The sequence below is a fragment of the Chiloscyllium plagiosum genome, chromosome 19 (genome assembly GCF_004010195.1).
Source record: "Chiloscyllium plagiosum isolate BGI_BamShark_2017 chromosome 19, ASM401019v2, whole genome shotgun sequence".
In the NCBI taxonomy this organism is placed as follows: Eukaryota; Metazoa; Chordata; class Chondrichthyes; order Orectolobiformes; family Hemiscylliidae; genus Chiloscyllium; species Chiloscyllium plagiosum.
The window spans coordinates 67,672,002-67,696,530 of NC_057728.1; the positions used below are offsets into that span (position 1 = coordinate 67,672,002).

At 42.3% G+C, this 24,529-nt stretch overlaps 1 protein-coding gene across 10 annotated transcripts in view; it reads left to right on the forward strand.

Moving 5' to 3' along the window:
* osbpl8 (oxysterol binding protein-like 8) overlaps positions 1 to 24,529 on the forward strand; it is a 416,034-nt gene that overhangs the window by 286,573 nt on the left and 104,932 nt on the right. For all 10 annotated transcript variants that reach the window (XM_043708791.1, XM_043708786.1, XM_043708784.1 and 7 more), the window contains 4 exons: positions 9,882 to 10,066; positions 12,467 to 12,548; positions 14,643 to 14,741; positions 15,105 to 15,201. In XM_043708791.1, the coding sequence (XP_043564726.1) occupies positions 9,882 to 10,066; positions 12,467 to 12,548; positions 14,643 to 14,741; positions 15,105 to 15,201 (463 nt within the window). The remainder of the gene's footprint in view (positions 1 to 9,881; positions 10,067 to 12,466; positions 12,549 to 14,642; positions 14,742 to 15,104; positions 15,202 to 24,529) is intronic.

Genomic DNA, 24,529 nt, shown 5'->3' on the forward strand with positions numbered 1-24,529 from the left:
ACTAAGCAAGCCCCCTTAAAACACAGTTTAAAAAAAAGGAATAAAGGATTACAGATGGCTTAAAGTTAGAAGGGCAGAAAGAGAGAGAGCTGTTCACACAGTCCACTGCTGAACTTCCAACTAGTTCTGGACTGAACTGCTCAGCTAGAGAGCTGACCCATTCCATTATACAGGTCATTTCTAAAACATGACCACTTTGGCCTGAAGTCTCATCTGTTTATATATAAACAAAAAGACCTCTCAATCCCCTTTAATCTCTGTACCAAACTTGTCTATTTGGAGCCTGGCTCGTTTACAACCCCTCTGAGAAGCATGAAGGACACCGTATCCTTGAGAAAATGAACAGCTTTTAGAAAAAAGGGACCAGCTTTATGACAAAGTATAACAGAGAATAATTAGCTAACAACTACTTACAACTCCATTCTCCATCCTACCTTTTACCTTCCCCTTCTACAATAATAGTCCGATAAAACCCCCCAATTAAGATTTACCAAAAATTCAAATTTCGAAACCAGCCAGCTGTCAAATCTTCTCTTTGAATCTTCTCCTGTCTTCTCTTCTTCTTAAGGATAATGTTTCACAAGTCGCTGATAGATAAAGGTACCTTTAAGAGAGCTATTCTGTGGACAGCCTGCATGTGTTGGTGGCTTGGCAGTTCTCTCTCAACTGTTCAGCTTTTCCCAGTCTTAAACCCTTAAAGCATCAGATTGTGTCATTGGCTTTTGAGATTGTCAATATTCTCAATTTAAACTTGATTGGATTTTGGTACTGTTGGGGTATAATTTAAACTGATTGGCCGAATTTGAATTTGTTTTGTCGTCTCCAGGCAACCCAGCTAATCTAGCTTTCGACCAAGTGTTACATTATAACCTTGTTCAGAACACTTGGTGCTGTGTTAGATAGTTCTGCTAGCTTTTAACTCTCTTAAGGTACAGTACCCCTTGCACCTTCATAACACCTCCCCCCTTTTAAAAAAAAAGAACCATCATAATGAAAAGATGGCTTCAGTTTTTCCTAACCTTTAAACTTATTACCCTAACATACAAATAACTTTAATATAAGTTCACCTTAACTTTTGCCTGTATACCTATACCTGTGTGTGTATATATTATATATATAATTTTTTTAAAATTAAGTAAATACAAATCTTATCTAAACTTTATCAGTTAAATCCACGAGTATGCATCTGCGATTACACTCTTACGACCCGCAACATGTACGATTTTTAAATTAAAAGTCTGTAACATAAGACTCCAACGAAATAGTCACATATTCTTGTCTTTAAAGCGATCTAAGAATGTAAGCGGATTGTGATTCGTGTACACAACCATTTCTGACACATTGTTTGTGACATGCAAGTTGAAATGTGGAAGGTCAGTACCAAACTCAATAGTTCCTTTTTGATTGTGGAGTATTTACTCTGGTGGATGTTGATCTTCTTCAAAAAGTAACCAATTGGCAGTTCAATCCCATCCTCATCTTCATGTAGAGTACAGCTCCAACCCCTATGTCACTAGCATTGATGGCAGACTTTTAAAAGATTTTAAAACTGGTTTGGTGTTTAACATGGATTTCAAATGGTCGAATGACTCCTGGCATTGTTCTGTCCACCGAAACTTTGTGTTCTTCTTCAGCAAATCAGTTAACAGTGACACTACACTGCTGAAGTTTGGAACAAACTTCTGATAGAATCCACTGAGATTCGAAGCACCTCTTTCTTCGAGGGTGGGCGTGGAAATTCCTCGATGGATTTGACCCTTGGTCTGACTGAATCTCTCTGGATGTCCCACAGAGTGAGGAATCAAATGCAAACGAGGTGGATTTTAATGAGCCTCAAAATAGATTAAAAAATGAAGAAGTCCTTGAGGAGTGGGAGAGGTCAGTAAGCTGTCTCAGGCACATAGAACTCAGTTGGAAGATTTGTTATTGCAGTATAAGGACATATATAAGAATGAGATGGGGAGGACTAATGCTATTTTACATGAAGTCAGTGTGGGGAATACTGCTCTGATAAGGCAACACTCCTATCGGTCTTAGCGTTCCGTGGGGTTAACCTTCCATGACCCATTGTTACATCCCAAGAACATCACCTCTGCTTTTGCGATTTCAGTTTTGTTTAATTTTATCACCAGTTTTGCTTCTCATAGTCATTCAAAGAGCTCTGTCAACTGTACCATGTGATCTTTCTGGGACTTACTAAAGATCACTATATCGTCCAAATAGACTGCACAGTTTGTTAACCCAGCCACAACTCTGATAATGAGTCTATGGAATGTGGTGGGTGTGTTCTTCTTTCTAAAGGGCATCATTTTAACCTGATATAAACCATTTGGAGTTACAAACATTGAAATATCTTTTGCCTGTCAAAGGTACTTGTCAGTAACCACGAATTAAGTCCAACTTAGTGATGTAACTGGTTTGTTCTGTTGTCTCGATACAGTCCTCCAATCGAGGAATTAGATATGAGTCCGATTTTGTAATCGTGTTGACCTTCCAATAATCCAAGCAGAGTCGTTGAGTCCCGTTGGGTTTGGGAACTAAGACGATCGGCGAAGTCCATTCATTCTGGCTTGGTTCGATGATACCCTCATCGAGCATGGCCTCCACCTCCATCTGGACATGCCTGGCTTTGAAAGGATTAAGCCGATAGGAGTGTTGCCTTATCGGAGCAGTATTCCCCACACCGACTTCATGTAAAATAGCATTAGTCCTCCCCATCTCATTCTTATATATGTCCTTATACTGCAATAACAAATCTTCCAACTGAGTTCTATGTGCCTGAGACAGCTTACTGACCTCTCCCACTCCTCAAGGACTTCTTCATTTTTTAATCTATTTTGAGGCTCATCAAAATCCACCTCGTTTGCATTTGATTCCTCACTCTGTGGGACAGTAATTAACACCTGTTTCTCCAGTTCTTTCAACATGTTCACGACATACCCAACACTTTTCTTTTCTGGCATCTTTACTAGATAGTTCACCTAACTCAACCTTTTCTCAATTTGATAGGGACCACTAAAGCTGGCTTTGAAGGGATCTCCTATCACTGGTAACAGTACTAACATGTCATTCCCTCGGGAAAACTTCCGAGTCTCAGAGCTTTTCTCTGCCACTTACTTCATTCTATAGTGTGCCTTTTTTAGGTGCTGCTTAGTAGCTTATCTACTCAATTTAATCTCTCCCTCACTTCTCATACGTAATCTAAGTTTGAGATCTCCAACTTTGGACCTGTCAAATTATCTTTAATTGATTTCAAAGGACCTCTCACTTCATGCCTGAATATTAACTTGAAGGGAGTGAATTGAGTAGATTTGTTTGGGGCATCCCTACTGGCAAACAATACAAATGGGGTTACTTTTATCCCAATCATTTGGGTAATTCTGGCAGTATTTGAAGAACCTTTCATGTGGGTCATAATTGATTGTGTATTTTCCCTCCTGAGAACTAAATGTGGGAACAAGGTCTGATGCCATCTTTCTAAAGTTCCCTGGGATTCAGGATGATATGCACTGGATTTAAAGTTCTGTGCACCTAAGCTGCCCATAACCACCTTAAACAGCCTAGCAGTACAATTTGACCCTTGGTCTGACTGAATCTCTCTGGATAGCCCATACTGTGTGAAGAAAGCTACAAAGTCCTCTACCACCTTTTTTGCTTTGATACTCCGTAAAGGAATTGCCTCCAGAAATCTGGTAGGCACATCCATTATGGTTAACAAGTACTGGTTCCCACATTTAGTTCTCAGGGGGGAAAATACACAATCAATTATGACCCACATGAAAGGTTCTTCAAATGCAGAAAAGGTGCTGGTTTTATTACTGCCTGTGGCTTAGCTACCATTTGGCATGTATCACATGTTTGGCAAAAGTTAACCACACCCTTGTACATTCCAGGCCAATGAAAATGACTTTGTACCTTAGCCTGAGTCTTTCATATCCCTAGGTGACCTCCTACAGGTAGTTCATGTGTTATCCATAACACCCCTGTCTGTATGCTACCGGCAACACAATCCGGTGCACTTCGGCCCATTTCTCCTCTGCACTAACCTGTCTTGGTCTCTGTTTGTATTAGGATTCTATCTTTCAAATAATAACCTTTTGGAATATTCTCTGCCTCCTTTTTTGAATAGGCATCCACACATATATCTTTGATCATCTTGAATTGCAGTTGCAAGTCTCTTCACCTTTCAGGACCAAATACTTCTGTCTGACCCTCTGCCTGTTCAGGTTTTTCCTGCACAATTACATCAAACAGGGTGTCTGCTAACCAACCCTCAACTCCTTCATCTTTCTCTTTACTTTTCACTTCATGCTGTGACTTATGATAGTAGGATCTGGTTACCACACAGTCTGGGAAAATACAGGGATATTTCTGTTTAACTCCTCAGTTTTTTGGTCTTCCTTGGGCTTCTGCACAACAAGGAGTGTCACTCTCACCTTGGATCCTGCCAAATCATTCACAAGAACAAACTGAATTCGTAGAACTGAAACTCTGTCAATCACTCCCATTGTAACTTCTCCAGTCTTAAGTTGGCACTCCAACCTGATCTTACATAGGGGAATGCTAAATTTCTGTCCATCTATCCCACATATTACCACACTCTCTGGTAACAGATCAGAAAGAGTACATATTCGCTCATCCCTTATTATCAGCGATTGGTTAGATCCAGTATCTCTCGAAATTGTAACTTCTTGTTCTTCTCTCCCTGTCCTTCCTAGTAAATTTTACCCACAGAGGCGAATTCTTTGTAGAGAGCAGGTACTAATTCCATACCCAGCCCCTGCCTAGCCTGTGCACTGCCCTGCACCACCTTGGCTCTTCTTGGGGGTCTCCTTTACTACCTTCACTAATGCCACTGGCTTAGCTTCTTTTACCACAGCGCTTTCTTAACAACCAGCACTGTCTCTTTACGTGTCCCACCTTCTGGCAGTGAAAACACCTTTTCCCAGTGCCCTTCTGAAACCACCAGCACTGTAATTTTCTGTGTCCCACTCCATTACAGTGAAAACACCTGAGGCCTTTCGCTTCCTTTTCACCCTCTTGAGCTTCTTTAACACATAACCTCTTACCAGTGTTCTCTACTCATTCTTTCATATTGTATGATCTCTTCTTCTCTCAACTTCTATCCCTCATAGGTCGAGATTCTGGCCGGAAGCACTGACATGTAATCATCTGGTAATTCTAGTGTCCTTTCTCCACTGCCTGAACTTTCTGTTCCTCTGTTGAATTTTCTCTTTGTGTCTTCCCATATCATCTTTTCTTCTTCTTAGGGCTTATTTTTCACAAGTCGCTAATAGATAAAGGTACCTTTAAGAGAGCTATTCTGCGGGCAGTCTGCATGTGTTGGTGGCTTGGCAGTTCTCTCTCAACTGTTCAGTTTTTCCCAGTCTTATACCCCAAAAGCATCGGATCATGTCATTGGCTTTCAAGATTGTAAGTACACTCAATTTAAACCTGACTGGAATTTGGTATTTTTGATTAGATTAGATTAGATTCCCTACAGTGTGGGAACAGGCCCTTCGGCCCAAAAAATCCACACCGACCCTCCGAAGAATAACCCACCCAGACCCACTCCCCTCTGACTAATGCACCTAACACTACGGGCAATTTAGCATGGCCAATTCACCTGACCTGCACATTTTTGGACTGTGGGAGGAAACCGGAGCACCCGGAGAAAACCCACGCAGACACTGGGAGAACGTGCAAACTCCACACAGACAGTTGCCCGAGGTTGGAATCGAACCTAGGACCCTGGTGCTGTGAGGCAGCAGTGCTAACCACTGAGCCACCATGCCACCCCTTTGGGATATAATTTAAACTGATTGGCCAAATTTGAATTTGTTTTGTCATCTAATCTAGCTGTTCAACCAAATGTTACATTGTAACCTTATTCAGAACACTTGGTGCTGTGTCAGTAATTCTGCTAGCTTTTAACTCTCTTAAAGGTACAGTACCTCTTACACCCTCGAGATCTTGTAAATTCCTTGTTGCCTCTAACTGTTGCTCCAACTGATCCATGGAATATGATAGGATTCACCACCAAAGACACTTCCTGCAGACGTTATCATCAGTAACATGGAAACTCTCCCTAAACCCCCATCTGCAACAGGAAGAGCATATCACTCGAGTAAAGGCCGTTCTTACTCCTTCACAATCTACAGACCCAGAAAATAGCACTGCCCTTTTGCTCTAAAAAAAGTGCTCCAGGTCTACTTAGTACTTATGGTTTATATTTTTAAAACTTATTTGAGAGACAGATCTCAGTAAAACATGTAATCAAGAAAGTACCCACTCTACTCACTACTGTAGACTTACAGCAAGGTTACACTTAAAACTATGCACTTATCTGTTCCTGTGCTGTGAGCTCCTGCTCGAGTGCTACGGGAGTGGGAGACCACCCTCCCCCAGGGCTGTGAAGGGACAATCACTTTGAACTTCTATGTGACTGACTCCTTCCAAAGGATGATGGATGATCTGTGTAGGATTGCATCGTTGCACTCCCACAAATACATCAGGGTAGTGCCTGATGACATCTTCATAAGATCATATCAAGTCATTTTGTTCCCCCATGACAGGGTCAGTGCTACAGACCAGACAGTAGGATTTGGGAACATTCATCTTTCGCCTCAGCATGGGCACTAATTTGAAGGTGTTGCACACACTGAGTGCCCAACACATGACTTTAAAAAAGAAGTGTCTACTGTACTCTGGGCCTACATCTGCCTTTACACTTTTCAGTGCATTCAGAACAGACTGTCTTTAAAGTTATATAACTGGTGATGAATCAAGATTTTTAAAATGTATTTATTGTCATGTGTATTTTGTAACAAAATACAGTAAAGGTTATTGTATAGTGCAGCCACACCAAGTTAAAACACAGAAAAATAAACCAAAACATTGAATATAAAGGCAGAAATGTCAATGTCCCTTCAATGTCCTAACATCCAGCAGACATGGATCCCATGGTTTCAGTCTCAAGCTGACATTGACCGTGTCTACCCTGGATCTTGCTCCAGCTATATTTCAGTTGCATTTCATATCCAGAGATGGTGAGTGTTGGCCAGGAACACAGCTTGTGACAAACACCATTGGCTCCAGGTCGCACATCATTGCCAGGTATTCCACCTCCCCTGCACCAGCTTCCATACCCCTTTACCTTGCACTATGCTGTCTCTTTTCATCCATTTGGAGACTCACTGTATTGAGATTTGCCTCAAACTCCTGCCCTCTGAGCTATGACATTGTACCTCAGTGATGTCCAGACTGATCCTCTGTGCTACCCCTGTGGAAGCCACAGTGTTGGGCCATGCCAATAAATCCTCCCTTCCCATAACCTGCCCTGGCCTCCAACTTACTCCTTGTTACTCTTACCCCAACCCTTAACTTTCTTTGGGATTTACCCTGCTACCACCAGTCCCCATACCTAGCTCTGTTTCACCTCACCATTAACACCATCCCATTTAGCAGTGATGTCCCTTTTGGCCGTACAAATACCATCCACCCCACCCCCAAAAATATTGTCCTCCTGATCTCATACAACCCCTAGACTTGACTGACCAGCCACCGGAAGCTGTCTTTTAGGCCTCTGACTGGCAATTCATAATTCAGGTGAATGCTTGTGTTGGCTCACTGTTGCCCACTCCCCAGACTGTAAGTGGACAGACCTCCTGACTGTGTCTCCCTTGACTAGACTAAGGAATTTCCACTCACCATCCAGTTTTTGATATGACTACTGGTTGAATAAATATGCATTGTGCTTAGCACTGAGGTGGCATATACTGAAGGTGGCACATGTTTCAGTATGCTATTCATAAACAAGTCATTGACGGATATCATAATATTAGATTACATTACAGTGTGGAAACAGGCCCTTCGGCCCAACAAGTCCACACTGACCCGCCGAAGCGCAACCCCCTCATACCCCTACATTTACCCCTTACCCAACACTACGGGCAATTTAGCATGGCCAATTCACCTGACCTGCACATCTTTGGACTGTGGGAGGAAACCGGAGCACCCGGAGGAAACCCACGCAGACACAGGGAAAACGTGCAAACTCCACACAGTCAGTCGCCTGAGGCGGGAATTGAACCCGGGTCTCTGGCGCTGTCGGGCAACAGTGCTAACCACTGTGCCACCGTGCCGCCCACGGTGATTATGTGATTAGCGTAAAGTGTATGTATATTAATGTTTTAACAGTTAGTTGGTGAATTCACCATCACATCCTCATCATTCAGTGTGATTCCTAAGCTGATTCAAATGAGGGAATTTACGTACTGGCAACTTTTTCAGATTTATTGAAACACTACTGTCTCCCTCTCTGGGTGACCCTAGACATTGGTAAGAAGGGGTACACTAGGTGCTGAAGCTTTAGCTGAAAGTACAACCCCTCAGAGATTTGATATGGTTCTTGCTCATCAGTACAGCTTTAATGTCATCAACCATTGGCTGCTGTGCTGTCTCGACTTTCGGCTCTCAAATTCCTTGTTGTCAATATTTCTCTTCTATCCTGTTCGTCATTAAGTTGATACTTAAAACTTTATTTTTGTCCAAGCTTTTGGTCATCTGCTCTAATAGCTTTTTCAGACTGAATGTCAAGTTTTGAACACGTGATATAACTTATTGCAGGAGTGTTTCTCATTTTGAATGATTGGTAGCAAACTCTACGCAGTCATTAAGATCAGTGCCACCATGCTTTAAGTAGAGCTTCAGAGCCTTTGGGATGTTTTATTTCCCCTCCCTGGAAGGGTTAGTCTTTCAGAGTTGAGACAACAAGACCTGGAGATGTTATAGTATAATATATTACTTGCTGTTTATAAACAGAGCAAGAGCACAAGTCTCTGTTGTTTCCTTTCTATCAGAAAGATGTTGTGAAACGTGAAAGAGTTCAGAAAAGATTTACAAGTATGTTGCCAGGGTTAGAGGATTTGAGCGACAGGGAGAGGCTGAACAGGCTAGGCCTGTTTACCTGGAGTGTTGGAGGCTGAAGGTGACCTTTATAGAGGTTTACAAAATTATGAGGGGCATGGATAGGGTAAATAGAAAAAGTCTTTTCCCTGTGGTAGGGGAGTCCAGAACGAGAGTGCATAGGTTTAGGGTGAGAGGGGAAAGATATAAAAGAGACCGAAGGGGCAACTTTTTCATGCAGAGGGTGGTACGTGTGTAGAATGAGCTGACAGAGGATGTGGTGGAGGTTTGTACAATTGCAACATTTAAAAGGCTTTGGATGGGTATAGGAATAGAAAGGAATTGGAGGAATATGGGCCGGGTGCTGGCAGGTGGGACTAAATTGGATTGGGGTATCTGGTCGGCTTGGATGGGTTGGACCGAAGGGTCTGTTTCCGTGCTGTACATCTCTGTGACTCTATGATCCTGTTTATGGAGGTTTCCATGTACTGCATCACTGCTATGACTCCACGTGGTTCATGGAATTCACCTGACCAGCATGTTTTCTTCCTGTTTGACATGATGGTGCAGCAGTGAGACCAGAAATTTTGATTCCCTGCATTTCCGAGTTCAACATTTTTCCTTAAATTTATATTTTCCAACTCCTGGATATTTATCTTAAGAGGTAACACACTGCCAGATGGATAAATATAATGTAGACGTTGTAACAGAGTGGTGGGTAGATATAAAGTGTTTGGTATTCTATTGCCTTTCATAGGGCGACATTTAATGTTGATGAAATAACTAGAAGTATAATGCAAATTTCGTAATTCACATCAATTCAATTTAATTTTCAACAACAACAAAAAGTGCTGTTGACATGTTTACTGCGTGCTAAGTAAGTTCCCCAATGTAATTCCATCCCCAGTTAATTGGGGAAATATTTTTGGAAACCTTATTTTCTCTTCTTTCTCCCCATTGCCACAAAAAAAAAGACAGGTGAAGATTCTCAGACAGAAGTCGTATCTGAAGAAAACAAAAGTCTGATATGGACTCTACTGAAACAAGTTCGGCCAGGAATGGACCTCTCTAAAGTAGTGCTGCCTACATTTATCCTGGAGCCGAGGTCGTTCCTAGACAAGTTATCAGACTACTACTATCATGCAGATTTTCTATCACAGTGAGTACTCTCTGCTGACTTGAATATTTTGTTTAATTCCCCAGTTTGTACAGGGGAAAGGTATGATGATTTCCCCTTTCCTCACCTCTCAAATGACCACAACAAAATGCACCTTGAAAGCTTTGTCTCTTGTGACGGATCCAAACAGGAATTTTAAATAAAAAAAGGATAAATCTTATTTTTCCACATGTAAGTGCAACTGACACACACTCATTCACACCAGATGCGTGTGCACATATTAAAAGGTAATTTCTGAATATTTAGCATGCACTTAGTTATCTTGGAGTTTATTTTTTAAAAGTCACTTCTAATTGAGTAGATAGTAGTTGGTGTTGCAGGCGTGAAAGACTCTGTCTCGTGTACTGAAAGAAAATTAAAGTCTGAGGTCTTTTGTGAAAATGTACCCTGGTCCACACCAATCAACCCCAGGCTTCTGGCATTCCAGTCAAAGTTAGCCAGGCTCTTTGTGGTGAAAAACTATCATCTTGCATCTAAAAGAAGTAACCCCCTCTTCTCTGCCTGAGGTGGGTTTTTTTTTTAAAGCATGGTCTTCCTTTCATGCTGATGAGAGATGACTTCCCTCTAGTTTTCTCATCGCAAACTAGTCTGTCATAGGATCTTCCCAGACCTGGACCCCCACCCTCTCCCTGTAATCCCATATTTCCCATGGCTAATACACCTAACCTGCACATCTTTGGAGAGGCTGAACAGGCTGGGGCTGTTTTCCCTGGAGCATCAGAGGCTGAGTGGTGGGACCTTTACAAAGGTTTACAAAATTATGAGGGGCACTGGATAGGGTAAATAGACAAAGTCTTTTCCCTGGGGTGGGGGAGTCCAGAATGAGAGGGCATAGGTTTAGGGTGAGAGGGGAAAGATATAAAAGAGACCTAAGGAGCAACTTTTTCACACAGAGGGTGGTATGTGTGTAGAGGAAATGGTGGAGGTTCGTACAATTGCAACATGTGAGAGGAAACTGGAGTACCATGGGAAGAATCTGCAAACTCCACACAGATAGTTATCCAAGACTGGGGTCAAACCTGGGTCCCTAGCATTGTGAGGCAGTACTAATCACTGAAATACCATGGCACCTTTGAATTAATTAATAAGATACTTCCAAGTATTTCTCATCACAATTTCAATCATGTGACTATATTTTTCATTGTCCACACAGTGGATTGATGGTTTACTAGCTGCTACATGATGAAGAGGATTTGATGCACTCTTTTGGCTTGTCCGAGGATGGATGTGTTGCCCATTCAAAGTGGTGTCCCTCCTTATCTGTATGTAAGGATACTAAGTGAAGAGGGTCATGTCGTTTTGTGGCTAGTTGATGTTCATGTCTCCTGGTGACTACATTGGACTAAACAGGCAGAAAAACTAGCCACCAAGAGACATGAACATCAACTAGCCACAAAAATGACATGACCCCGTCTTACTAGTATCCTTACATACAGATAAGGAGGGGCACCACTTCAACTGGGACAACACATCCATCCGAGGACAAGCCAAACAGAGAATTCCTAGAAGCATGGCATTCCAACCAGAACTCTATCAACAAACAAATAGAGTTAGACCCCATCTACCACAAGCTGAGAAAAAAGAACAGAAATGACATAATCACAGGAAATGACATCATCAACCCAAACATATGAATAAAAAGCAGGAATTATCAGCAGTGCTTTGCCCAGAGGCCAACTGAAGATGTTACCTAACCAAGTGACGAAACGTCTGGAAAAGGAACCTTCCAGCTCAGCGAGCAAACTTACATCCATCCATTAGCTGTCTTTCTCTGAAGAAATGCCATAAAGAGTGGCAAATGTGTTTTACTTTTTGGGACAGTAAGGAAATTAGGAAATTATGAAGATCAGATAGAAAATTGAAGTTAAGGGAAAAAATTCATAATTAACTTAACTGAGTGTCAGAAGAGGGTCAATGAATTTAATGACTTATTCCGGCTACTATTTATTATGTTCTTAGAAATTTAAATCAGCATCTTGAGAAATCTCCCCAGGGTTTTTATGCCCTGTAAGGTTTCATCATACCTTTGGATCATAAATGCTGAGGATAATTGAGTCCTTATAGCCGCAGGTCAGCTGAGCATCACCCTCAGAGTCATGGAATCTACCAAAAGTCTCATATAATTAGACTTTCAGGAAACCTTCTCCATATTCCCATTTTGAGAAGTTTCTGCATTAAATCTGGAAACAAAAACCTTTCTGATGTATAATATTGTGATAGTTACCAGAACTTGACTCTTGTACCCGAAATGTTCCCTTCCAATAACTTGGTCTGGTATAACGAGAATCTGAGAAACTTTAAGAGTCACAGTCAGTTATTTTGTCTAATATTAGTCTCAATCAGATTTGGCATGCATCAAGTCTAAGTATTTGTTTCTCCCAGAGCTGCAGCAGAGGAAAATCCATACAGTCGCTTGAAGAAAGTGACAAGATGGTATTTGTCTGGCTTCTACAAAAAACCAAAGGTTTGTTTTTATCAACTAAATTGCTTCAACTCCTTGGAAGAAAACTGTGTCTGATTAAATCTACCTCTTGTGTTCGATTTGTGAATATTATATATATGAAAAACAAAATGCTTTGAAGTAACATGTAGAGAAAGGAAAGAAATTCATTTAATGCCATTCATGTCATGGCATATTGCAACACCTTCTACCAAAGAATCTAATTGATAAGTAATCACAGTTGCTGTATAGGCTAACATGACATTGTTTACACACTCCACAATCCTACAATTGACAAGTAATCCAGTAATTTGTTCACCTTTGGGCAGTGTAGCAGTGTTGGTAGGTAGTATCATATTGATAAGGACAGTGGGAGAACTTCCTTTAAATGGAACCATGGAAATTTCACCTCTGCCAAAGAGATTTCAGTTAATTTGCTGTTCACAATACGCAGTTCTTAATTAATAATACAGAATTCTCTCAGCACTGCCTAAACAGTTCAACTTAGATTGTGTGCTCAAGTCCAGTGTGGTCTGAGGTGCTTCAATGTCAGAGGGCCACAAATTATGCAGTGATGCCCAATTTGGGTTCTGCCAAGGCCACTCAGCTCCTGACCTCATTACAGCCTTGGTTCAAACATGGACAAAAGATCTGAATTCCAAAGGTGAATTAGAATACAAACTGTCCACTATTTGGAGTCATACCTGGCACATAGGAAGTCAGTTGTGGTTGTTGAAGATCAGTCATCTCAGCTGCAGGACACCTCTGCAGAAATTCCTCAGAGTAATGTCCTAGGCCCAACCATCTTCAGCTGTTTCATCAATAATCTTCCCTCCACTGTAAGATCAAAAGTTGGGATGTTCAAGGATCATTGCACAATTTCGGTACCTTTCATAACTTCTGAGACTCTGAAGTAGTCCAAGTCCAAATGTAACAAGATCTGTACAATATCCAGGCTTAGGCAGACAAGTGGCAAATAAGATTTGTATCACAAAAATGCCAGGCAATGATCATTTCCAATAGGAAACGATCTAACCACTGTCCCTTGACATTCAATGTTGTAACCATCACTGAAATCCCCAGTATATCCTCGGGATTATCATTGACCAGAAATTCAATTGGACTCATCGTGTAAATAGTGGCTACACAAGCAGTTCAGAGGCTAGGCATACGGCGGCAAGTAACTCTCAACCCGATTCTCCAAAGCTTCTCCACCATCTATAAGGTCCAAGTCAAGACTCCTCCCCACTTGCCTGGATGGGTGCAGTTCCAAAAGCATCTCAAGAAGCTTAACATTATCCAGAACAAAGCCAATTTCTTGATTGGCACCACATCCACAAGCATCCACTTCCCATCCCCACCGATGCTCAGTGTGCACTATCTACAAGATGCACTGCAGAAATTCACCAAAAATCCTCAGACAGCACTTTTCAAACCCATAACTAGTTCATCTAGAAGGACAAGAACAGCACATGTACAGGACACCACCACTTGCAAGTTTCCCTTCAAGCCACTGACAATTCTGACTTGGAAATATGTCACCGTTCCTCAATTGTCGCTGGGTCAAAATTCTGGAATTCCCTCCCTTATGGCATAGTGGGTCCACCTACAGCACATGGACTGTGGTGGTTCAAGTAGGCAGCTGACCACCACCTTCTCAAGAGCAATAAAGGATAGGTAACAAGTGATGGCGAGCCAGCAACACCCACATCTCACAAGTGACTTTGAAAAAAGCTGAGCAAATCCACACTCGATTCTTCTGTGAAAGTACAATGCCAGATACATGCTGATTTCATAACTATCAGACAAATGAATTTCCAATATCAGGCATGCACGTGTGGAGTATAAGAAAATATCTAACTATATGTAGATCATTTTTCTACTTCATAGATTTCCTTGTATTTTAAAATATTGTATGTGATTGGTCTGGGTTCTTCTGTGGGATTGACAGAGCATTTTATAGTGACAAGTTTGCTCTTTTATTCTTAGCAAGCAAATAACAGCAACTACCTTTAAGATGTCTGTTTACATTCTTGGTTTTATTAGTAATATTGGTTTTCTTTTGACGAGAAGGAATTTCTTTACAATAAACGTATTTTTTTTTGTTTTCACATAAAGGGCTTGAAAAAACCATACAATCCAATTATTGGTGAAACGTTCCGGTGTATGTGGATTCACCCGAAAGCAAACAGCAGGACATTTTACATTGCGGAACAGGTAAAAACAAGGAAAATTCATTCATCAGAAATGGGCTGCCATGCCAGAATAATTACCACATTTATAGCTCTTCGTGGATATTCTTTCAACAATAATTGGCAATCTGTTTCTTGTTGTTCTTTGTACAAAATGCTAGTGACATTTTCAATTTTTGCAATGTGTTCTTGGGTGTCCTTCACTCATCAGTTAATTGTTATCAAGTATAATTCTACAAAAGATGAGTTGCATTGTAACTTTAAAAAGTCTCTTACGTCCCATTTTAATTTGAAACTTGAATCATGATTCTGAATATATTTTCATGATTTTGTTTTTGTTTACATTCAGCTACTTTTGCTACATAGTTGAATTGTCTCCCCTCTCCAGGTGTCTCATCATCCTCCTGTGTCTGCATTCTATGTCAGTAATAGAAAAGATGGGTTTTGCATCACTGGCAGCATCTTGGCCAAATCAAAATTTTATGGTGAGTTTGTTTTTGTTGTACAGAAGATACAAGAAGGAATTCATTTCAAATAGGGAAAATATTGAATGCAGGGCAACCTCGATTATTGAACAACGCAGGTAGGGAGTATTTTGTTCGGATAACACAATTTACCCAAGCATTGGGACCTTGAAGTCTTGTTTGGATAATCTGAAATTCGGATAATCAATGTTCGGATAACTGAGGTTGTTCTGTATGCTGAATCAAAGCCAGTTTGTTGGTTTGAATTTAAAAATTTCAACCTTGACTTTGATCATTTATTTAAAGGATTAGTTGGTAGTTTCTAATTAACCTGTCTGCATCAGAAAAATTATCCAAAGACAGCTCATTTTGACAATATAAAGACACCTACAAATAGAAACCTTGCTACTTCGAGTTGAATCTAATTGTGTCCAAAAGAGGCTGGATAACATGGCTGGAGGAGAAAGTGAGGTCTGCAGATGCTGGAGATCAAAGTTGAAACTTTATTGCTGGAACAGCACAGCAGGTCAGGCAGCATCCAGGGAACAGGAGACAGGCCCTGAAGAAGGGCCTGTGCCCGAAACGTCGAAAAGATTCCTGAAGAAGGGCCTGTGCCCGAAACGTCGAATCTCCTGTTCCCTGGATGCTGCCTGACCTGCTGTGCTGTTCCAGCAATAAAGTTTCAACCTGGATAACATGGCTGTCAAGTGCTAGTGGTGGATGTGGGACAAGGTAATTGTTAAATCAGGGTGTCCAGATTTGATGGGGACATAAACTAATAAATTAAGCTCAATAGGAGTGCACAGAACAGAAAGATAACTATCAAAAGACCCATAAGTTTAGATACCTGATTTGGTTCATTTTTTAGTATCCGGGCTGGCATATCTAAGTTGGCAAATTTCAATAAATCAAAAGATTGTGTGTTGAAGCCCTATGACAGTACATGGGCAAATAATCTATTTGACTAATAATCTATTAGTGGGCGGCACGTTGGCACAGTGGTTAGCATTGCTGCCTCACAGCGCCAGAGACCCGGGTTCAATTCCCGCCTCAGGTGACTGACTGTGTGGAGTTTGCACGTTCTCCCTGTGTCTGCGTGGGTTTCCTCCGGGTGCTCTGGTTTCCTCCCACAGTCCAAAGATGTGCAGGTCAGGTGAATTGGCCATGCTAAATTGCCCGTAGTGTTAGGTTAGGGGTAAGTGTGGGGGTATGGGTGGGTTGCGCTTCGGCGGGTCGGTGTGGACTTGTTGGGCCGAAGGGCCTGTTTCCACACTGTAATGTAATCTAATCTAATCCTGTGTAGTCCTTACTGAGTGTCATGTTGTAATATCGTCTTCGGGAGAAGTGTTCAACTGAGGTCTATACTCCCTGTTCACTTACAGGTTACATGATTATTTATCGCTGTTACCAGGAGAGCAGGGTCATCAGGTGGTATCCAAATGACCACTCTTCCATTGAGCAGTCAATACATAACAGATCTGGCAGCATTTGTGGAATGAGAAACAGAGTTAACAAATCAAGTTAATGATTCATTATCAGTTCAGAATGAGAAAAGGTTAGGAATGTAATAAGTTGGGAGTAAGGGAGAAGGTAGGGAAAAGAAAAAAAAAACTCTCGTATTTCAAGTCTATCTCACACCTTCCCTTTCATTTCTTTCCCAATTTCCCCTTACTCAGAACTTATTGCAAGCAAGTATAGAAATTGGGAGCAGGAATACACCATTCAGCCCTTTGAGCCTGCTGCACACTTCAATATGATCATAGCCAACCATCCAACTCAGTACCCCGTTCCCACTTTCTTTCATACCCTTTGATCCCTTTAGTCCTCAGAACAATATCTACACCTTTCTTGAAAGTCTTCAATGTTTTGGCCTAAATAGTTTCTTGTGGCAGAGAATTCCACAGACTCAGCATTCTCAGTGTGAAGAAATTCCTCTTCATCCCTGTCATACATGGTGTACCCCTTATCCCATGACTAACCACAAATCTTCGGTTATCAAGAATATCCTTTCTGCATTTACCCTGACTAATCCTATTGGAATTTTATACGTTTCTGTGAGAAGCTCATTCTTCTAAATTCCAGTGAATATAGCCCTAACTGACTCAGTATGTAAGTCACACTATCCCACAAATCAATCTGATAAATGTTTGCAGCATCCTCATGGGCCAGAATATCCTTCCTCAGGTAAGGAGACCAAAACTGTACACAGTCCTCCAAGTCAGTCCTTACCATTGCCCTCAAATCTGCTTACTATAAAGGCCAACATACAATTTCCCTTCTTCACTGCCTGCTGCACCTGCATGTTTACTTTCACAACTGGTGTGGAAAGACACCCAGGTCTCATTTTACCTTCACCTTTCCCAATCTATCACTATTCAGATAATCTACATTCCTGCTTTTGCTACCAAACTGGATAACCTCATATTTACTTACATGCTACTGCATCTGCCATATATTGGCCCATTTACTTGTCCAAATCACACGGAAGCTTCTCCACATTCTCCTGACAGAACATAGAACATTACAGTGCAGTACAGGCCCTTCAGCCCTCAAAGTTGCACTGATCTGTGAAACCAATCCAAAGCCTAGCGAACCTACACGCTTCCATTTTCACTTGTATGCTTATCCAATGATCATTTAAATGCCCTTAAAGTTGGTGAGCTTACCATAGAGTCATAGAGATGTACAGCATGGAAACAGACCCTTCGGTCCAACCTGTCCATGCCAACCAGATATCCCAACCCCATCTAATCTCACCTGCCAGCTCCGGGCCCATATCCCTCCAAACCCTTCCTATTCATACACCCATCCAAATGCCTCTTAAATGTTGCAATTGTACCAGCCCCCACCACTTCCTCTGGCAGCTCATTCCATACACTTACCACCCTCTGCGTGAAAAAGTTGCCCCTATGCCCTCTAGTTTTGGACTCCCCGACCCTCGGGAAAAGACTTTGTCTATTTATCCTATCCATGTCCCTCATAATTTTGTAAACCTCTATAAAGTCACCCCTCAGCCTCTGACACTCCAGGGAAAACAGCCCCAGCCTGTTCAGCCTCTCCCAGTAGCTCAAATCCTCCAACCCTGGCAACATCCTTGTAAATCTTTTCTGAACCCTTTCAAGTTTCACAACATCTTTTCGATAGGAAGGATAACAGAATTGCACGCAATATTCCAACAGTGGCCTAACCAATGTCCTGTACAGCCGCAACATGACTTCTCAACTCCTGTACTCAATACTATGACCAATAAAGGAAAGCTTACCAAACACCTTCTTCACTATCCTATCTACCTGCAACTCCACTTTCAAGGAGCTATGAACCTGCACTCCCAGGTCTCTTTGTTCAGCAACACTCCCTACCACTGTTGTGTTCCACGACCCAACTACTCTTTGAGTAAAGAAACAACCTCTGACATCTGTCTTATATCTATCACCCCTCAATTTGAAGATATGTTCCCTCATGTTAGCCATCACCATCCGAGGAAAAAGGCTCTCACTGCCCACCCTATCTAACCCTCTGATTATCTTATACGTCTCAATTAAGTCACCTCTCAACCATCTTCTCTCGAACCAAGATAGCCTCAGTTCCCTCAGCCTTTACTCATAAGACGTTCCCTCCATACCAGGCAACATCCTAGTAAATCTCCTCTGCACCCTTTCCAAAGCTTCTGCATCCTTCCTATAATGTGGTGACCAGAACTGTACACAATACTCCAAGTGCAGCCTCACCAGAGTTTTGTACAGCTGCAGCATAACCTCATGGCTCCGAAACTCAATCCCTCCACCAATAAAAGCGAACACACCGTATGCCTTCTTAACAACCCTATCAACCTGGGTGGCAAGTTTTAGGGTTCTATGTACATGGACACCGAGATCTCTCTGCTCATCTACACTATCAAGAATCTTACCATTAGCCCAGTGCCATTATTCCTGTTGCTCCTTCCAAGGTGAATCACCTCACATTTTTCTGCAAAAAAACTCCATTTGCCACTTGTCAGCCCAGCTCTACAACTTCTCCATGTCCCTGTGTAACCTGCAACATCCTTCAGCACAATCCACAACTCCACCAACCTTAGTGTCTTCTGCAAATTTACTAACCCATCCTTCTATGTCCTCATCTAAGTCATTTATAAAAGTATCAAACAGCAGTAGCCCCAAAACAGATCCTTATAGTATGCCACTAGTAACTGAACTCCAGAATTGATATTTCCCATCAACCACCACTCCCTTGCCTGACACCTTTCTCCCTGCCTGACAGGTATATACTTATCAAGGACACAGAATAGCTGTTCCTTGAATAAGCTCCACATTTCAATTGTGCCCATTCCCTGCAGTTTCCCTCCCCATCCTAAGACCATAAGGAATAGGAGTGGAAGTAAGGCCCATCAAGTCCACTCCTGCCATTTAATCATGGCTGATGGACATTTCAGCGCCTCTTAGCTGCACTCTCCCTGTATCCCTTAATTCCTTGTGAGATTAAGAATTTATCAATCTCTGCCTTGAAGACATTTAACATCCCGGCCTCTATTGTGCTCCGGGGCAGTGAATTCCACAGGCCCATCACTCTCTGGCTGAAGAAATGTCTCCTCATTTCCGTTCTAAATTGTCCCCCTCTAACTCTAAGACTGTGCACACATGTCCGAGTATTCCCACTTGATGGATTCAATTTCCCAGCGTCCATCCTTTCTAAGCCACGCATTATCTCGTAAGTTTCCATTAGATCTCACCTCAACCTTCCGAACTCTAATGAATACAATCCCAGGATCCTCAGCCGTTCATCGTATGTTAGGCCTATCATTCCAGGGATCATCCGTGTGAATCTCTGCTGGACACGCTCCAGTGCCAGTATGTCCTTCCTGAGGTGTGGGGCCAAAACTGGACACAGTACTCCAAATGGGTCTTAACCAGAACTTTATAAAATCTCAATAGCACATCACTGCTTTTACATTCTAACCCTCTTGAAATAAATGACAACATCACCCTTGTTTTCTTAACCACGGACTCAATCTGCAAGTCAACCTTTAGAGAATCCTGTACTAACATTCCCAGATCCTTTTGTGCTTTGGCTTTATGAATTTTCTCACCGTTTATAAAATAGTCTGTGCTTGTGTTCTTTTTTCCAAAGTGCAAGACCTCGCATTTGCTCACGTTGAATTTCATCAGCCATTTCTTGGACCATTCTCCTAAACTGTCTAAATCTTTCTGTCGGATGCTGCCTGAATTGCTGTGCTCTTCCAGCACCACTGATCCAAAATCTGGTTTCCAGCATCTGCAGTCATTGTTTTTACCTCTTAAATCTTTCTGTGGCCTCCCTACCTCCTCAGAACTACCTGCCTGTCCACCTAACTTTGTATCATTGGTGAACTTTGCCAGAATACCCCCAGTCCCTTCATCCAGATCATTAATATATAAAGAGAACAGCTGCGGCCCCAATACTGAACCCTGCAGGACACCACTTATCACCAGCTGCCATTCTAAAAAATAATCTTTTATCCCAGCTCTCTGCCTTCTGTCAGACAGCCAATCCTCAATCCACGACAGTAGATCACCTCGAACACCAGGGGCCCTCTCCTTACTCAGCAGCCTTCCGTGAAGCACCTTATCAAAGACCTTTTGGAAGTCTAAACATCCACTGGGTTTTGCTGGTCTAACCTATTTGTTACCTCTTCAAAGAATTCTAACAGGTTTATCAGGCACGACCTCCCCTTACTAAATCCATGCTGGCTTGTACTAATTCGACCCTGCACTTCCAAGAATTTAGAAATCTCGTCCTTAACGATGGATTCTAGAACTTTACCTACAACCGAGGTCAGATTAATAGGCCTATAATTTTCCATTTTTTTTGTCTTGATCCATTCTTGAACAAGGGGGTTACAACAGCGATTTTCCAATCATCTGGGACTCTCCCTGACTCCAGTGATTGTTGAAAGATTACAACCAACGCCTCCAATATTTCTTCAGCCACCTCCCTCAGAACTCTAGGATGTAGCCCATTGGGGCCAGGAGATTTATCAGTTTTTAGACATTTTAACTTACCAAGTACTTTCTCCTTTGTAATGGCCACCGTACTCAACTCTGCCCCTTGACTCTCCTTAATTGTTGGGATATTACTCATGTCTTCCACTGTGAAGACTGAAGTATTTATTAAGTTCTTCAGCTATTTCCTTATCTCCCATCATGAGCCTTCCTGCATCAATTTGGAGTGGCCCAGTCTCTACTTTTGCCTCTCGTTTGTTTCTTATGTATTGAAAGAAACTTTTACTATCATTTCTAATATTACTGTCTAGCTTACCTTCATATTTGATCCTCTCCTTCCTTATTTCTTTCTTTGTTATCCTCTGTTTGTTTTTGTAGTCTTCCCAATCTTCTGGTTTCCAGTGCTCTTAGTCATTTTATAGGCTCTCTCTATTTCTGTGATACATTTCCTGACTTCCTTCGTCAGCCCTGGTTGTCTAATCCCCCCACCCAAATAATGTTTCTTTTCTTTGGGATGTACCTCTGTACTGTGTCCTCAATTACACCCAGAAACACCTGCCATTGTCTTCCCCACTAGGCTCTGCTTCCAGTCAATTTTTGTCAGTCCCTCTCTCATGCCACTGTAATTACCTTTATTTAACTGTAACATCATTACATCCGATTTTGCCTTCTCTCTTTCAAACTGCAGACTGAGCTCTACCATATTATGATCACTGCCTCCTAAGTGTTCCCTGACTTTAAGATCCAAAATCTTGCCTTTTTGCATCATAATTGCCTTTTCCCCAGCAATAACTCTTGCTTTAGGTGTAGCTTTGCTCGCTGAGCTGTCGGTTTGATATCCAGACGTTTCATTACCTGGCTAGGTAACATCATCAGTGGCAACCTCCAAGTGAAGCGAAGCTGTTGTCTCCTGCTTTCTATTTATATCTTTCTCCTGGATGGGGTTCCTGGGGTTTGTGGTGATGTCATTTCCTGTTCATTTTCTGAGGGGTTGATAGATGGTATCGAGGTCCATGTGCTTGTTAAGAGCGTTGTGGTTGGAGTGCCAGACCTTTAGGAATTCTCTGGCATGTCTTTGCTGAGCCTGTCCCAGGATAGATGTGTTGTCCCAGTCGAAATGGTGGTTTTTTTCATCCGTGTGTAGGGCTATGAGGGAGAAGGGGTCGTGTCTTTTCGTGGCTAGCTGATGTTGGTGTATCCTGGTGGCTAACTTTCTTCCTGTTTGTCCTATGTAGTGTTTGTGGCAGTCCTTGCATGGAATTTTATAGATGACGTTGGTTTTGTCCATGGGTTGTACTGGGTCTTTTAAGTTTGTTAGTTTTTGTTTGAGAGTGTTGGTGGGTTTGTGTGCTACTCTGATTCCGAGGGATCTTAGTCATTTCTGAAACCTCTTTGATATATGGTAAGGTGGTTAGGGTTTCTGGCTGTGTTTTGTCTGCTTGTCGTGGTTTGTTCTTGAGGAATCTGCGCACTGTTTGTTTGAGTATCCGTTCTTCTTGAATACATTGTATAGGTAGTTCTCCTCTGTTTTTCGAAGTTCGTCTGTGCTGCAGTGTGTGGTGGACAAAGCCAACGTCATCTATAAAATTCCATGCAAGGACTGCCACGAACACTATGTAGGACAAATAGGAAGAAAGTTAGCCACCAGGATACACCAACATCAGCTAGCCACGAAAAGACACGACTCCCTCTCCCTCATAGCCCTACACACGGATGAAAAAAAAAACACCATTTTGACTGGGACAACACATCTATCCTGGGACAGGCTAAGCAAAGACATGCCAGAGAATTCCTAGAGGCCTGGCGTCCAACCACAATGCCATAAACAAGCACATAGATCTAGATATCATCTATCAACCCCTCAGAAAATGAACAGGAAATGACATCACCACAAACCCCAGGAACCCCATCCAGGAGAAAGATATAAATAGAGACAACAGCAGGAGACAACAGCTTCGCTTCACTTGGAGGTCACCACTGATGATGTTACCTAGCCAGGTAATGAAACGTCTGGATATCAAACCTACAGCTCAGCGAGCAAACCTTTCCCCCCAAACCTCAACCTGAGCTACAAACCTTGCAATAACTCTTGCCCTGCAGTGTGTACCTGTCCCTTTCTATTGCTAAAGCAAACATAAACTAATTGTGGTCACTATCACCAAAGTACTCACCTACCTCCAAATCTGACACATGACCAGGGTCATTACCCAGTACCAAATCCAGTGTGGCCTCGTCCCTTGTTGGCCTGTCTGCATACTGTGTCAGGAAACCTCCCGCACACATTAGATAAAAACTGACCCATCTAAAGTACTCAAACTATAGTATTTTCAGTCATAGAGATGTACAGCATGGAAACAGACCCTTCGGTCCAACCTGTCTATGCCGACCAGATATCCCAACCCAATCTAGTCCCACCTGCCAGCACCCTGCCAATATCCCTCCAAACCCTTCCTATTCATATACCCATCCAAATGCCTCTTAAATGTTGCAGTTGTGCCAGCCTCCAACACATCCTCTGGCAGCTCATTCCATACACGTACCACCTTCCGTGTGAAAAAGTTGCCCCTTAGGTGTCTCTTATATCTTTCCCCTCTCGCCCTAAACCTATGCCCTCTAGTTCTGGACTCTCTGACCCCAGGGAAAAGACCTTGTCTATTTATCCTATCCATGCCCCTCATAATTTTGAAAACCTCGAAAAGGTCACCCCTCAGCCTCCGACGCTCCAGGGAAAACAGCCCCAGCCTGTTCAGCCTCTCCCTGTAGCTCAAATCCTCCAACTCTGGCAATATCCTTGTAAATCTTTTCTGAACCCTTTCAAGTTTCACAACATCTTTCCGATAGGAAGGAGACCAGAATTGCTCGCATTATTCCAACAGTGGCCTAAACAATGTCCTGTACAGCCGCAACATGAACTCCCAACTCCCTGTACTCAATAGTCTGACCAATAAAGGAAAGCATACCAAACGCCGCCTTCACTATCCTATCTACTTGCAACTCCACTTTCAAGGAGCTATAAACCTGCACTCCCAGGTCTCTTTGTTCAGAAACACTCCCTAGGACCTTACCATTAAGTGTATAAGTCCTGCTAAGATTTGCTTTCCCAAAATGCAGCACCTCGCATTTATCTGAATTAAACTCCATCTGCCACTTCTCAGCCCATTGGCCCACCTGGTCCAGATCCTGTTGTAATCTGAGGTAACTCTCTTCGCTGTCCACTACACCTCCAATTTTGGTATCATCTGCCAACTTACTAACTGTACCTCTTATGCTTGCATTCAAATCATTTATGTAAATGACAAAAAGTGGAGGACCCAGCACCGATCCTTGTGGCACTCCACTGGTCACAGGCCTCCAGTCTGAAAAACAACCCTCCA